This window comes from Teleopsis dalmanni, chromosome 2 (genome assembly GCF_002237135.1).
Source record: "Teleopsis dalmanni isolate 2A chromosome 2, ASM223713v2, whole genome shotgun sequence".
In the NCBI taxonomy this organism is placed as follows: domain Eukaryota; kingdom Metazoa; phylum Arthropoda; class Insecta; order Diptera; family Diopsidae; genus Teleopsis; species Teleopsis dalmanni.
In genome coordinates, this window is record NC_051847.1 from 46,870,115 (window position 1) to 46,887,000 (window position 16,886).

At 27.5% G+C, this 16,886-nt stretch overlaps 2 protein-coding genes across 2 annotated transcripts in view; one reads left to right on the plus strand and one right to left on the minus strand.

Annotated features, from left to right (window-relative positions):
• LOC119681190 (DNA fragmentation factor subunit alpha) overlaps window positions 1–16,886 on the plus strand; it is a 64,436-nt gene that overhangs the window by 39,966 nt on the left and 7,584 nt on the right. Inside the window, exon 2 of the mRNA XM_038094303.1 lies at window positions 1,539–1,751. Coding sequence (XP_037950231.1) covers window positions 1,539–1,751 — 213 coding nt within the window. The remainder of the gene's footprint in view (window positions 1–1,538; window positions 1,752–16,886) is intronic.
• Window positions 8,662–12,332, minus strand: LOC119681189 (probable cytochrome P450 313b1). Its single transcript, XM_038094302.1, has 7 exons — window positions 12,173–12,332; window positions 11,903–12,100; window positions 11,360–11,551; window positions 9,937–10,006; window positions 9,749–9,875; window positions 9,489–9,680; window positions 8,662–9,421 (listed from the first exon to the last, which is right to left on the minus strand). The coding sequence occupies exons 1-7, from the start codon at window positions 12,330–12,332 to the stop codon at window positions 8,819–8,821; spliced, it is 1,542 nt and encodes a 513-aa protein (XP_037950230.1). The 3' UTR covers window positions 8,662–8,818.

The window sequence follows — 16,886 nt, forward strand, 5'->3', positions numbered from 1 at the left end:
TAGTAAAACTTTCCTTCAGTACTACTGTCTCAAATATATTTCTCTCATAAGACAAAAGTTATTTTATGCTATATTGAATGCGTTGAAAGAAGCGTAAAACGCCTTTTAATTATTTATAAATTAGCAATATTAAACAATATCAGTATGCAATATATTTAAAAAAATAAATTTCATAGAGTCTTATAAATATAATATAAACTATAATCTTATAACTAATATTTGCATAACATCACTTGTTACCATTTTGGCTTCTTTTACCTAAGAGTTTCAATAGTGCAGCATCATAAATCTTCACTATCAACATATGTTCGACCCTTCTACTGATTAATGGTTTTATCCTCCCGGTCCAATACACCTGCAGTGTCGAACAGCGATATTTAAGAATAAATGCTGCGGATTCGCTATTTATTACGTATATGTGTTTTTGCTGGGATTTGCATTACCTGTTTCACTTTAAGCTAACAATTTTGCGGATTTGGCAGGTTGATTAATTGTCATGCCGTTGGCACCAACATTGGCCTTAGTAGTTGCAACAGCTTAAAGAGTAACGTCAATGGCAATGGCAACAAATCACGGAACCTATTTTTAATGGTCAACTGACATTTTCACAGCTGGCGGCTAATGTTTTGAACCTTTCACGTCGATATTCCAGTTAAATGATTGATACTTGCAAGGCAAAGTGACACCTTACTTTGTTGCCTTTTCTAAATTCTCCACTTAAATTGAAAAAAAAAAATGGTTATTACAAGGCAAGTACAAAAACAAAACATGTTAGCATAACGCTTATCCTTGATGTTAAAATGTCAAATCCTTTGAAAAGAGTTTATTATATATATATATATAAACAAAGTGAATTTAATTAAATTAGCAGTTTTTTCTTTTTAATTGCTTTTTTTACATTCACTGACGACCTTTTCACTTAAACAAATCACAAGAACTGAATTTTAAGTAACCTAACAACTCTTTTGGCAATTCGTGTTTCTTGCTCATTCCTTTTAAATAAACTATTGACATTTGAACTTTCTTTTAAGCAATTATTTTGTATTGTTAAATGTACAAACATTTGAAACTATACACACCGGAAATATGTATTTAATTTTATATTAATTTTTTCAACAAATTTGGTAAGCTCAAAAGCTTGCAAAATGCATTTTAGACGCTTGGCAAACAATAAAAACTTATGCCAGTTAAAACCTTTTATTTGCGCCTAAGAATGTGCGGTACCGGAAATGGTTAGTCCTTTGTTGGTTGTTCGTTGGTTGCCTCCATTGTGGTTGCATTAGTTTTACTGTATTTATTCTCTGCAATCATTCGAAGTGCATTCAACTTAGGTACACGTTTGGCAATGAACGAAATTTTTTCTACTAGAAAAGTTACCTGAATTCCTGAATAGCACTTCAGTGATTTAATGTTGCTGTTGAAGTTGTTGACTCTCAGCATAAATTGCCATTTAAGAATTGCACTTGCAGGCAAAATACCAAATTTGTTATTTATTTTTGAATTTTTTTTATAATATATATATCTCTTATTTATTTCAGATTAAAGATGTTACGCGCAACATTAAAAAAGCTGTTGTTGCTGCTTCTTTAGAGGAGATACGTTCAAAAGTAGCAGAGAAGTTTGAGAAGTCAGAACAGCCAACAATACATTTGGATTCCGATGGTACTGAAGTCGATGATGAAGAATATTTTCGTACTTTGGATGCTAATACTGAACTGATTGCAGTTTTTCCTGGCGAACATTGGGTAGATGTAAGTACATTTTTTATTTATTTGCTCTATTTAATATTATTTATTTTATTATTAAAGCTTTATAGAATTTTCAGTGAAATGCTATGAATTGATATTCAAGAGAAAACTTGTTAAAATGTGAGTTACAAATGTTTAATTTGGCAGATAAATATTGTAAGAAAGTAATCTTTCAAAAAAAGTTTATATTGTTGAAGTTTCGATAAACTTTTGATGACAGTTTTTGTTAGACTAATAATTGTTAAGTAATTATACCTCTACGGCTTACCTCTGGTGGAGCATCTTAAGCCATTCTACGGACATGGCCAAGCTAGTGAAAAAGTATTCTCCAGTCTCATAGATCAAGCGCGATTAGTACTCTCTTACTTGATCACTTCACTGTAGAAACGATCTATCTTCACGCCTTCTTCCTTTAACTTGAACACCGTTTGAAACATCTTTTTCGGTGGAGCATCTTCAGCATATAGCCAAGTAAGCGAGTATGTATTCTTTATTCAATTCTCTCAATTTGATCACTTTACCGGAGAAATAGTCTACCTCTAAGGTTTTTTCCTTTAATTACTGTTTGAAATAACTTTTTCGATGAAGCTTCTTCATCCATTCTAAAGATATAGCCAAGCCAGTGAATCCACTTTAAAGAATTATGAATCCAAAATTTATCTTGGATCCATTGTGCGTAGTCTGATCAAATAGAGTATGAAACACTGAATAATTTCTCAGTACTAAGCAACTTTTAATTAGATTTGTAAGAAATCTTTACATCCCCATTGCGGATCATCATCATATAAACAATCTTAAATGCACTTTTTCTACAGAACTACAAATCTGGATCATATTTATGAAATTGGTCATTATCGTTCGCATACTTCTTTAAATTAATATTTTTGCTCCTTTCCTAAAGTAGAAGTCTTTTAGCATTCTTATCCGCAAAATTGACATCCACTACATTCCTATCTGAAATGATTGAAGAAATATAGATTTGTTTATGTAAATGACTTAATCTCTCTCACTTTTTATGTAGAGTGACAGAGCATATCTTCAAAAAAAAAAAATTAAATGATATGTAGATAGATAGGTCTGATTGAATTTTTTGAAAATTCTTTAAGTGTGTATATTGTTTGTGTAGGAATTTGATGTGTAAAAATTAATTTAAATTTTATTTAAGCGAGATTAATAGACTTATATAGTACGATTAGTTTTCAAAATTAATAATGAATTATAGTTGCGATATTATTAAGCTTAAGATCGCTTAGCTTATGTTATAACCATTATCTACATTATATATATCACTCAATTACTTAGCTTAAGACTGAGTAAACGAGTTACTTAGTAATAGTCTAAGAAGCAACCATAAAATATATTTCGTGTACATTTATTATGTTGGCATTTTACTTTATTACTGATTTTTCCACTAGAGATCGTGAATAGCCCCATAATAATGTTATGTGTTATATATACCCGAATAAAAAGTACTGCGATAAAAAGTTTCATTTCTTATCTTCTACTGGTACATAGTAATATATATTGTATAGTTATATATATAATAATTATAGATTGTATAATAGTTTGTATTGAAAAATTATTTAAATTAAAATATATTTTCTCATATGTAATTGACCTTCATGAGTCGCAATATTCAATTTATTTAATAAACGGAATACATTTCATTATTTTCTACTAATTTATATTTTTATAAACTTTATTTAGTTTATATTTAACATTATTAGGAACAGTATGAAATGTTTTTGTTTATATGACAGGCTCAAATAGCTTTGTTTTTATTGCCATTGTCCTTTTGGCTATGCCGGAATATCCTGTCATTTCATGGAAAATTATTTATCAAAATAAATTTCAAATTAATTTCGGAAAAGCGTATGAGTAAATTATTTTGAAATGAAATGTTTTGCTTATGCAGCAGTAATAACTGTCAAGTTATATTCACGAATTATTAAATAACAAAACATTTAAACGAGTCTAAACTAATTAAAACTGCACTTAATTTATATGACATAATAGTTTTACTCATATAATGAAGCAAAACCGAAAATTATTTTAGATGAGATACTTTTTGTAGATTTCTTTCGTTTGCTTTCTAAAAAATAATTACGTTTTATTACTGTTTATTATAAAAAATCATACCGACAATATTTTTTTTTATATCCTGTGGCTTTGTGGGCGTTTATGAGAATTTTATATTGCAAAAATATAAAATGTAATTATACTCTCTTAACATACAATAAAACTTTATACGAATTGTCCTAAAATAGCACGAAGTAATCACAAAACTACGACGAAACTGTTGGGATATTGCAGATAACTGTGAATGGGATTTATTGTACTTTGGCTAAATTTACGACATTCAAAAAGTGCACAACAGCCAACAAAGTAATACGACGAACTTTAGGTTCCTTTATCGAAAGTATAAAGTATACAATAGATGATATATACATCCACTGCAGGCTCTCATATCATTAAAATGAAACTTTGACTTTGGCAATGCATTTTCATGGCAAGTGCGAGTAAATTGGAAAAGTATTGGTGTTAAAAACGGCATAATCCGTTTTTTTGACTTAAGTCCTTGTTTTGCTTCACTAGCACATATAATCTATACATAAAAATAGCATAAAGTCAAGCGTCAGTTTGCGTTGTGTTACTGAAATATTTGAGAAAACATATTTCGTAGTTGGCTGAGCTAAAATGTGCCTTCCAGGAACTAACTTTTCTGCACAATAGTTTTCTGTGTTGTGTTCTTTAGAAAGTTCGCTTTACAATGGAAAAGTTCTCATGATTTTTTTGTTGCCCTAATATTTTTGTATAGCGTAGATCATTGCTGATGCTTGCAGTTGCCAGCTGAGGGCAATAATTATGACATCCTTAAACTTGCCTATGAAAGGAACTTTTTTATTAAATAACTAACAAACTTAAATGTTTATTAAATAAACTTTTTGCTTTAATACATTTCGTAATGAAAGTTTTTTTTGTTCAAAACTAAAGTATTATGGTTATTGTCATTGTTTATATATTTCATATTTTATTTTCTTTAGAGAAACTCAATTAAAAAGTCTAACATTGTTTCCTCGATATTCGTAAATTATAAAGCTGCTTAAAAACAATTCTGTTATTTATTTTGGTTTATTTTATTTTTTGTTATATCTTATATACTATTATAGATTAGGTTATAATGAAAATTCTTAATGGTAGAAACGTGTCAGACACACAAGGGGATTTTTGCTAGTCACGTGCAAACTGGATATACCATTACACAGTACCTTAGGTATTTTTAAACCTCCTCTCTGTACAACAGAAAAAAAAAGGAAAAAACCGGTTAGGGTAGGTAATACCGGCGATACAAAAGATTCACTTCGGCCTATTCACCCATTGTGTTACTGTATAAGAGAAAACTCAGATCTTAAGATCTTCAAAAATACAGGCCCCTAGTATAGTAAAGCCACGTCTCGAATGCATTTGCCAAAACCAAACCAGATGTAAGGCTCTTTCATAGATTTTTCCACAACCGTGACAGGAATTGCACTGAGCAATAACTAACCAGATGTGAGGCACTTATATCATTCTCTTCACAACTGCGACAGGAATGATTAAAAAGGAATTTCAAACTTTCAATATAGTTTCCTAATCGACTATGATTTGAAACCACAAAACTAATATTTTTACAGGACATCTCAATGTGAGTATTGGATTTATTCTTAATAGAAAGAAATAACTATAAATAATAACTATTGATAATACGTCTGAAAATACTCGATGCTTTTGAGCAATTAAGCATACAACACAAAAAATCATATAATTGTAAACATATAATTAAATCGATATCCGCAAAATTTGTGAACCCTAAGACTGTATCTATTTTGTCATAAGAATAACACGATGATAATAGCCAATAACTTTCGGAACAGCGCTTCTAAAATGAAATAAAATACAAAAAACCACATCAAAGTGAACATCGCAGAACACTCAAAGGTATAAGCGTAAAAATAGTTAAGGTAAATACAATGTGAAACAAACATAGGAAAACACTATATAGTGCTACCAACCTGCAGCAATTTTTAAAATTATAAATGCGTCTATATTTAATACAGAATGTAGAGAGATATAGATTTTAATGACCAAATGAACTATGTATATTCCTAATCTATGCAATATAATGAATTAACTTAGCATTGGCTGTGTATCTTCTAGGTACACTTAGCATTGGCTTTATTTGCTTAACAAACATACTGCGAATATATCCACTATTCACTATTCACTAAAGGCAATACTAAATTTAACCTATTTTTTTTTTTTTTTAAATAGTGTTTGTGTAATTTTTCATTGTATTTTGAATTATGTTTTAAAAAAGAGTATAACAGAAAGTGGGTATACAATGATTTTATGATGGCTTTCGAGGAATAAAATACTCAAACAAAGCGAAAGAGCAGCAGACTTTTCGATCTTAGAGACAAACTCGGTTGTTCCACAGAACATTTAAAACAGAAAAAGTCCTTTTGTGATGGATTTCGAGACATGAAATACTCTAAAGCAATAAAAGAGCAGCAGTCATGTTCATCTTGAAGACAAATTCGTTATTCGACAAAATTTTTGGAATAAAATAAGACCAACAATGCCGGTTATAACTTAAATTTTAAAAGAAATCTTGTCTTTTAGTTAAATGTTTTTCTCCCACTTTTTATTAAATAACAAATTACATTAAAATTTGTTAATTTAAAATTTAATATTGTTAAAATACAAAACTAACGCTGGAATTATGTTACTATAAATGAATAATAAATTATGTTACTATAAATGAAACATAGGCCTTTAATGTGAGCTATGCTCTACACATAATTTTTGTCCTCATTCATATCTAAACATTTCATTTCAAATTTATAGAAAGTTGAATTTAAGTACATTGTATATGTATTAATTTTTTTGCAATATTTTTATACGCATCAAGTAACAAGTAACGGTAAGTAATAAATTTAAAGTTCATCAAAAATTGATAAGGCTCTCATCTTTCAAATACGCCTACTATAGACATAAAATTTTATTGCAAAATGTCATCCAACTTTTTGAATGTATGACAGAATATTTAAACTTAAACTCTTAACTTAAATATTTTAAAAGTTTTTCTTATTTTAGGCCTTTTTTACAGACCATCAAATGTTATTAAATTATACTTCAATGTCAAAAGTGGAAACAAATCATACTCAGCCTACCTTATTTTACTTCAAATTTTGAAATTCATTTTGATAAATATTTTACGGTATTTCTTGAGTGCTTGTCAAGTACAAATACAAAGCCTTCAAGAAAAGGTCAAAGGGGAATCTTAAATTATTTCTTCTACCACGTGTTTCATTATTAAATTAATTTTATAATAGTGAAGACTTTCCTTTTACTCTTTTCATTAATTGATTAATATTCAGTTAATTAAGTATTAAAATTAATGTATTAATGTAAATATTAATTATTATTTCATAAATATAAATTTGATTTCTATATAAAACATATAAACATTAAACACAATATAATATTTATCGCTTTTTTAATGCGTTGATGAACTAAGGTATTTATTAATAAAAAATTATTTATGTATGTAGCAAAAAAAAAAAAAGAAAAATTAATTAATGTTATAAAAATTTATTATTTATTAATTTTTTTTTTGTACTGGCGTTCATGTAATTTAATTGATGTTGATTTTACTTTAAAGTTTAATTTTTAATATACAAATTTATATATAAATTAATTTATTCGGTTTGTCAACATTTTTGATGCATTCTCTACCACGAAGTAGTCAAAATGAGTTCGGCAACATTTGTGTTTATTAGTTTTATTTAGTTTTTTCCCTTGTCGTATTGCTTTACGTTGGTAAAGCAACAATAATTACGGCAACATGTTTCTGACGGTTAGTAAAATTAAAGCGCTGAAGTCATAGACTGTCTTGACTTTTGAATTGTCTTTGTTCATGTTTTGCCATGAATAATTTATCCATGAATAATTAAATAAATATGTATATTATTGCCACTGAGAAAAAAATATTTATTCTATATGTTTTTGATAAACAGTTTGTAGTTAAACAAAAGTTTATTCACGCAACGCAGGTGTGTTTGTTTATGAGAAAATGAGCAACATTTTAAGTTACTGTTGTAAAATAAATGGTATGAAAGTTTATATTTAAAAAAATATTTATTTCATTAATTCTATTATATTAAAAAATATATTATTTTAAGGAAATGTATTTAAAGAAAAATTTAACAGTATTAAATTTTAATTTATATTAAGTTTTATTGAGCTTTATACTAAATTTTATAGTATTTTAAAATATTTTAAAATTTTTTATAGTATTTAAGTTTTATTGAGCTATATACTAAAAACATAAATTTAATTGTTACTTCTATTTATTTATCATCATGATACTAATGATGACTATCGACGGTAGTCATAAAATATTGATAATTTTATTGATAAAATAAAAAAAAATAACAATTAAAGTTGTGTATCTTTTTATTAAATATTTGGTATAAAATTCAAAAATATAGTAAAAAACAAAATTAATAGACCATTAACAACAATCAAATAATGAAACTAAATTTTTGTTACTAACAACTTAATACAAAATTGAAATACAACTATTAAATGAAATACAATACAAATTTTAATATTGTAATTAAATGGGAGAATTTCTTAAATTTTGGATCTAAATAAAATTAATTAAAATTATTTATTTGTAATAGTTCACCAGACGAACTATTTTATCTTTGCCTTGTATTTATTAAATTCTGATACAATCATTATTACATATTTATTAATTTCTGAGTTTAGTTTTTATAAGAAAAGCAAAAGGCGTAAATTTTGATTAAATTTAAGTATTCTTACTAACATTGCCATTTAATAAAATCATTTAATTATCCAACACCAATAATTATTCCACTGAAATCAAAAGACTTAAGCTATTATTCAGCTTAACTCATAGCACCATATTGCATATAATGGAAAAGTATGACAAAGAGAATACGTATTTCAGTATAATAACTTCACATTTAATATTTTGAAACTATGGTATTATTCCACTCTGCTTATCTTTTAGTCGCTGTACATAGTGGATATTTGTGTAATTTTAAAGATATTGTACATTTTACATTTATATCTTTAATTTTGGCATCAGTTTGTAAACGGTAGTTTCGAAATATTTTTGCCAATACCACTTTCATCAACATCAAAGCATATCGATAACCGATGCACATGCGGACACCCTTCGTGAATGGAACAAAAGCAAATGGATGACTTTTGAGTTGTGCATCAGGTCCAAAATGCAGATCTGGACGATAAGAGTGTGCTTCTGATCCCCAAATATCCTTATTGCGCTGCATATTAAAAATATCCATAACAATTTGTGTACCCTTAGGTATAACAACACCATTAGGTAGTTCAAAATCTGCCATTGCTCTGCGTATAACAACTGGAACTGGAGCAAATAAACGCATTGCTTCATTGATGACTGTTTCAGTATATGTCATACGTTGTAAATGCTCACTGGTCACCTCATGATAAATATTGTTTGTATCACTATTATCGGGAAATATTTCCACAAGCTCGGCGTATAATTTTTCTTGAGATTCTGGATGCATGGCTAAGCATAGGCATACTATATATAAGGCAGTAGAAGTGGTCTCAAAGGTCTGATTAGGTATATAAAAAAATAGTTAGAAATTGGTAAATGTTATATAAATTGTTGATTGTACTAACAGCTGCTATGGTGACATTCGCTTCATCACGTACATCTTTCCATGTAAATTGCCCCTGATTAACATTATTTCGCATTTGCTCTATAAAAATTTCTTTTTGTTTGCGTTTAACAAAAATATCATTGTCATTATTATCAGTATTGGCTGGCTCATCTGCAGACTTGTCTTGTGTCGTCATTAGATCTGATAGTAGCTAAATGAGTTTTATGAGTAGTAAATGTAATTTTCAGAAAAATTTAAAGTTGTTTTAGTTACACTTACGTTTTCAATGAACCCAAATAGCACATTCACAACTTTCTTTTGCTTTAAATATAATGAAGAATACTGATAAAGTATATCAGGATATAACCATGGTGATAGCATTCTTCTAGCACATACTTCAGTAAGTCTAGATGAGGATATTTTCTTTTAGGTAATGGTAGAATAAAAACAAACTTAAAATAAATTACATATTGTATGATTCAAATATAACAGCGGATCCATCATTGTGAAAGTCCATTTTCTTACCCATTGTAGTTTCTAAAATAAAACAAAAATCTAATATGAAAACAATGAAATTTAATAATATTTAATAAATTTCAATATTTATATAAAACCGGCATACATTAAAATATATAAATAATAAAATTATTGTATTTTGTAGACCAATATTTTTTTATTATAGCTGTGTATATGCGTTGTGTACTCGTACCCTGCCAAATTTGAAACTAAGAGTCAGTGTTAATTATCCAACTGACTTAAAGCCGAAATTGACTTGTATGTTTGAAGTTAGAATTTTGTTAATTTATTGTGAAAGTTTTATTGTCAAATTCACTTGCTTAAAGCATTAAGTAATTATAGTTATTGATAATTGTTAAATTTTAATATTCATCTAAAAACATTAGTTTTTATCGTCACAGTTTACATTAAAAATCAATTTCCCCTATTTTAATTATCTATCTATTTTCTACGGTTTGAATAATCTCTTGTTTGTGCATATCAAGTCCAATGGTAGTCTCTATCAGAGTGGTCAGTTAACTAATTCTTGCTTACTAAGATCTATTCCACATTCAACGAATATTTTTCGATTTGTATCTCAGCATTTATAAATCAGCATTTATGGAATTATATAGATCAGTTTCGAAACTTCTAAGATTCTAATATTTATATGGTATCACTATAATAAACGATTTGTTCGAATCTGTCACTCTTATTGATATTTTGTGTATGCTTACCCAGGACTTATATGTCTGTCATTTGAATTTGGATTATTAAAAATGATCTTAACTTCCTTAGCAAGAAAGCTGGTTGGATTTTTTAAATGTGTCATAGATTAAAGATTTCTTATGTTCTGTTAGTTTTAAAATAACTGTGCTATTGTTAAGAATTTGCGAAGTATTAAGAAGTATTAATGTCTTTCCATAGTACCTTACAATACTGAATACGTAGTCTAACTTAATTTTTCTATAGCAGATGTTGCTTATGATTATGTTTCCTTATATTGTAGAAAAAAATTATTTAATTATTTTTGGATATGTTGAAATGAACAAGATGTAGAACGAATACCATATACGGTAAATATATTTTTGAACAAATCCATTAGACGCACTGCCTAGTTATGTCGGTGTATCCATTTGTCCCTTTTCTGGTCAATAAACCAAGCCGTCAGTTCCTAACTAAATTTTTATAGAGATGTTTTTGATATTAAAGCTAAATAGGTTGAAGAATAGGTGAGAGAGTATGTATGTATAAAATATATGTTCAAGTGCAACCTGTGATACTTGCAGTGTAAACAAAGTTTTGAACAAATATTGACAATAATTCAATACAATTGAATTGACAATATTCAACACATTTAAAACAATTTTTCTTAAATTTATATATCATACTTACGACATGCAGCCTCCAGTACTGATTTTTTAAGCATTTCGTAGATTTCCAATTTAACTTTGCCATCTTGGCCTTCAGTTCCAAATTTCTTCAACAAAACATTGGCTTCAGTGTTGAATATTGGCAAGAAGTTGTCCAAAATTTGGCGACTGAATGCAGGATTTATTAAGCGACGGTGTTTATTCCAGCGAGGTGCTTAAGCAGATACCCATTAATAGAAGAAAAATAATTATATTACACGTTTACTAAAAAATACTTTTCTTTAATGTTTTTGTTGCGTTTTATTTATAGATTATATTATTGAGTGGGATCAAGCTATTAACCCCCTTTTTCTCTTGATACACTTTAAAGGTCCTTATCATTTTTCGAAATTCCGCAACTGTTACTGACGTACAACGTTACACAAAAGTTCATCACCGATATCATTTGATATAGTCAAAATTATCGTTTTAGTTTGGTAATTTTAAAACTTATATTTTTTATATTTTTGTCGTCATATTTAAAAATTTTTTAGAATTAATTTTTTCATAAGTGTTTTTGACTTACAACTTGAAGTAAACAGACCATCACCAATAGCACTTGACATAAATCGGTAAAAATCTCCCTTATTCGTACAGTGAGGTGAGTTGAATACTTTCTCCATTGTATTCGGATCATTAACATACAAAACACAGTTAATACCCATCCATGAAATAAAAGGGGTTTTGTATTTTTCCGATATCTTTTCCAAATAAGGTAATAGTGCTTTAAACATAGTTAGATATAAAAAATAAATTTATGATGTATTACACAAAACTAGATAGATCGATTGCTTACTTTCGGGGTTCATCATATTTAAACCCATACCGATTAAGGGTAAACTTGGTGGACCGGGAAGTTGCCAAGCAATTTTATAAAAACGCCTGCGTGACCAAAGAAAGTATATCCACAAACTAAATGCCACAATTCCAAGTATAGTAAGACTTATTGCCGACATTTCATATATGCAGTTTTAAAAACAATTATTAAATTTTAAAATTCAAATGAAATAAATATTTTAGATACGTAAATTTACGACTGACAACCACGAAATCTAAATTCAAACTGTAAACGCAAAATTTAAATTCATTCAAGTTTAGAAACAATTAAACTTTTTCTGAAAATTGTTAGATTTTAGTGAATCAGCTAGTTTTATTAATTTTATGCGAGGGTAGTAACATAAGTTATTAAAAATTGTTTTGTTATGTTGTAGTGGGTGTACATGTACAATTTATTCTGACAGTTACCTCGTTTTGGTAGAAAAGTAGCTTTAAAAGCATGTGCATATATTTTTATAGTATTTTTGACAACAAATATGACAACAACAACAATAACAACAATGACTTTAAGTGGATATATTAACAATTGTGGTTGGTACAAATAATTAATTTGGGATAATGTGACATTTTGTAAGCAACACGTTAGCGCCTTTTCACGTCAAAGCCAACTACGTTTATTTTCGAAAACACCTATTGAATAGCCCGCCGAGCTGTCAATTTGGTATTCAATGCTTGTGCCATGGCCGAACACAAATGGCATGAAGAAATCTGTAATTTTGTATTTGTATTCGAAGAGCGCATCCAACAAAAGTAAACAAAGTCATAAGTAAGAAGATACGTTACCGTGTCTTCTGATATTTGCTTCATATGAAATATTTTTAGGGTTCCTTAACTGATGAACAAAGTACGTCATGAATTCATTAAAATTGTTAAGTAATTACAATAATTACATAAAAATAATAATTTTATTAAGTAAATACTGAACACGTGTTTATGAATAAATTTAAAATGTTTTTTTTTTTTTTAATAATAAAATTTATTTATTTAAAATTTTTATTTTACTTTTCTTAAGTGTTCTTAATATGTCATGAACCTTAAGTTTTAAGTGCACTGTTATTTAACTGCACACGAACTTCGTACAGTAGTTTGTAGTAGTTTGGAAGTACTTAACATACGCACTTTACAGAACTTACATATTCTGTTAACGAATTCTGTAACAAATTTTAAACAAAATTTGTTAGAAATTATTATGAGACCCTAAGTGTAAATGGAATTTTGTGTCTTACAACTTGAAAAGCAAACCGACTTATTATCACTTTAGTTGTTTGATTTATTTATGTTCGTGTAAATTACATATTCTTCTCTTCAGATACATATATTTGTAGTAACTTTTGTTGACTTTTACTTAGTATTGAATGATTAATTACACAATTGCAAAAGCTTTGTTTATTAGATTTTGCTTGATATTGGTAAGATTTATTTTGTTAGATTTTTGTTCATTTGGTGTGAACAAAACATTGAAAAGCTGTTACATATTATTCGTTCATTTAACCGTTACATAGTTCCCACGCTAATTAATTTAATATTCGTAGGTGCAAAGAACATAGCTAAACATCATTAGGAAATAATAATTAAAATGATTAAGTTACAATAAAAGAGTGAGCATTATAATTAATATATAGGTAAAATAAATTAACGTATATTTTAAAAGCATGAAAGTGTTTTAATTCGTTATTATTTTATATTCTTATATAGTAAGTGATATGAAAAGGCATTCTTTATTAGAAAAATTGAATACTTATTTACATGAGTAAATTCAGCTTACAATTAATATATGATTAGATACGCGGAAGATTAGTTAGTTAGATTAGATATTTCAATATGGGACACAATAAAATAGCTAGTCGAATTTGGTACATATTCTTGACTAAATTGTTTCGAAACGGGGGTACATAATTAATTAAATTAATTAATTAATTAATTTAATTAATATAATTAATCATTGTTGTTAAATAGAAAAGAATATAGTAAAAATAAATACTTACCAATATATATGAAGATGAACTGTTCTAAGCGACATGATCTGATATTATTTGGTACTATAAATTGAGTCACAGTAAGGTAACAAATTTAACTTCATGCGATTTCATAGAATTCTAACCTCAATATATGAAATATTTTATTTATTTAAACATTAAACGTTTTATTTTACTACAAAGAGAGTTTTTTCAAATTTTTGTTAATATTTTTAATGATATTTCCTATGTTTTATGTATTTTTATGTATTTTATTGACATTAATAAACAAAAAAATTTATCATAATTTCTGAAAATAATTTCTTTTTCATATTTACGAGACAAATATATATCAATCATACTGATGTCGTAATTAATTTAACGTCTTACGGTACAAATATATAACAGTCATACTGATGCCTTCTTTAATTTAACGTCTAATACAATTTATCTCCTATTTTATGGCCTATTTCACATAATCTAATATTGATTTATTCACGATTGAATGTCATTTGCATTAATTGACACTAACATAAAGATTATTTAATAATACAGTGTTTTATAGTTTTTAAATACTATTTAGTGAATTGTTATTTATGCACAAAAGTTCTCTGATGATACAGTGTATTAAATATTATGTAAATAAAATAATTGTTGCTATTAATTATTTATTTAAATTAGTTTTATATCCTAAATTATGTCAATTAGTTATTCCCTCAAGCTATTGATTTAAAAATTATATTGAATTCAGTATTATTATACAAAACAATTTCATAAATTAATTCGATTAGTTTGTTTAAGCGTTTGCTTTATTTTGACAAGTGTACACTTGAAGTACAATAGATTCGGGCATAATTATGTTCCTTTTGTTTTTGTGTGGCAAACCTATTAAGCCTTCAAGCTTATTGCTCAAAGCTTTGTCGATATGAAAATTTTATTTAAAATTGACCTATTATAATTAAAAAATACCTAAAGAGGTTAAATATATATTTTAACAATATTTTCCATCTAACTTAAAACTTATTATTAAATTTGAATATTGAATGCCACAACTGACAGCAAACTTTGAAACACTAATTATATTTAAGTGTCCAGGCGTTGAAACTGTCGAACCTTTAATGGTGAGGCAAAATGGACAAAACTTTTGCTAAGTGACAGATGAAGTTTGGTTTTTGCGGAATATATTTTGCAAAAATGAAATTGTTTAATATTTACATTGTTCTTTTTTTTACATAGCCTTTATTTTCTTTTCCGTAATGTAATAATGTGAATAAAGTAAATATTTACTACTCTTGTGGTACATATACGTAATACATTTATCATATACTTCAGAGTTCAAGGCTGACAGTCCCTAATTTTAGGATGCAGCATTTATCATTAAAGCAAATTGCTATAATTATTTGATGAAATAATTTAAATATAAATGAACACGATTCGTGGGTTTGTTTAAAGGAATATGTCTCTTAGGTATTGCATAAAATTATTTCATTGAACCCTTTTTAAATCTCTACGGATTAAATAAAGTCTTTGCATTTTGCTCAATTTAATGTTTAAAATTTTGTTTTGGTACATAATAAACATTAAAGTACAGAAAGTACTTTTTATATACTTTTGTGTATTAAAGTTAAATATACAATTTTAATAAATAAAACTTTTTAATGTACGCTGCTGTATCTTTTATTTATGGAAACTCATGGAGACACAAACAATGAATAAAATCTCATCAATTTCTTTTCCCACAACTATTTACTCCTAATTTTGCATTTGAATAGTTTTTCAATTACCCATATTTCTAAATAGGAAAATTCGACAAACCATTTCTAGTTATAGCAGGTTGTCATCTATTTTTTCTTTTTTAAATTAATAGAATTAACAGCAAATATTTGGTATTCCCAACTCAATGCAATGATTTACTAGTTCTATCCAATAAGCAAAAACTTTTGTCTTTAGCTTACCACAAAACTTCCTTAGCAATGTTTTCTAGGCAAGGCTAGGATTAATTTTAAAAACTCGAGACTGTTCAGATAACTTATTCGGATGAGAATTCTGTTCAAAAGTTTCTGTCTTTAATCTCTATAATCTTGGGCCACTCAACACAAATTTGTTAACAACTGAAAGAATCTCATACCTGACTGGGTGAACATGAACAAAGAAACACTTTATCATAACAAAAAATCACTTGGTTATAATAGATTGAAAGGTACTGAAACAGTTGACATCCTTGCAAGAGACCCAAACCTGTAAATGTTTAAACTTAAATTCACCACTCGTTTCTTACTAGAAACATATTATCTTATTAGATATGCTTCTAGTATCTATCGTCTTTTAAATATGAAATTAAAGCCATTGGTAGTTGTAAAATACAAAGTAATATATTTGCCCATGTCTAGAGATTGCTTAAAAGCACGTCCGCTATTTTCATATGTCTTTGAAAGATTAAAACTCTGAAACTCTGATTCAAAACCGTGCACCTAGAGATACTATCAGGTATATTAATAGTTTTAAATGGTCTAGGTTGCTCAAAAAACTATTTCATGAGATAGTATAATGGTTCTGTTAGATTTTAAGTGGTGATGTTCGCAACAAGAGGCGCCTTTTGAATCTAACCTAACCTTAGTATTGCAAATCTTTCACTAATAAAATTAGGTAATACTAATATGATTCCATAATAATAATAAGATGAATATTCCATTTTGCGTATAAATAATGTATTGAAAT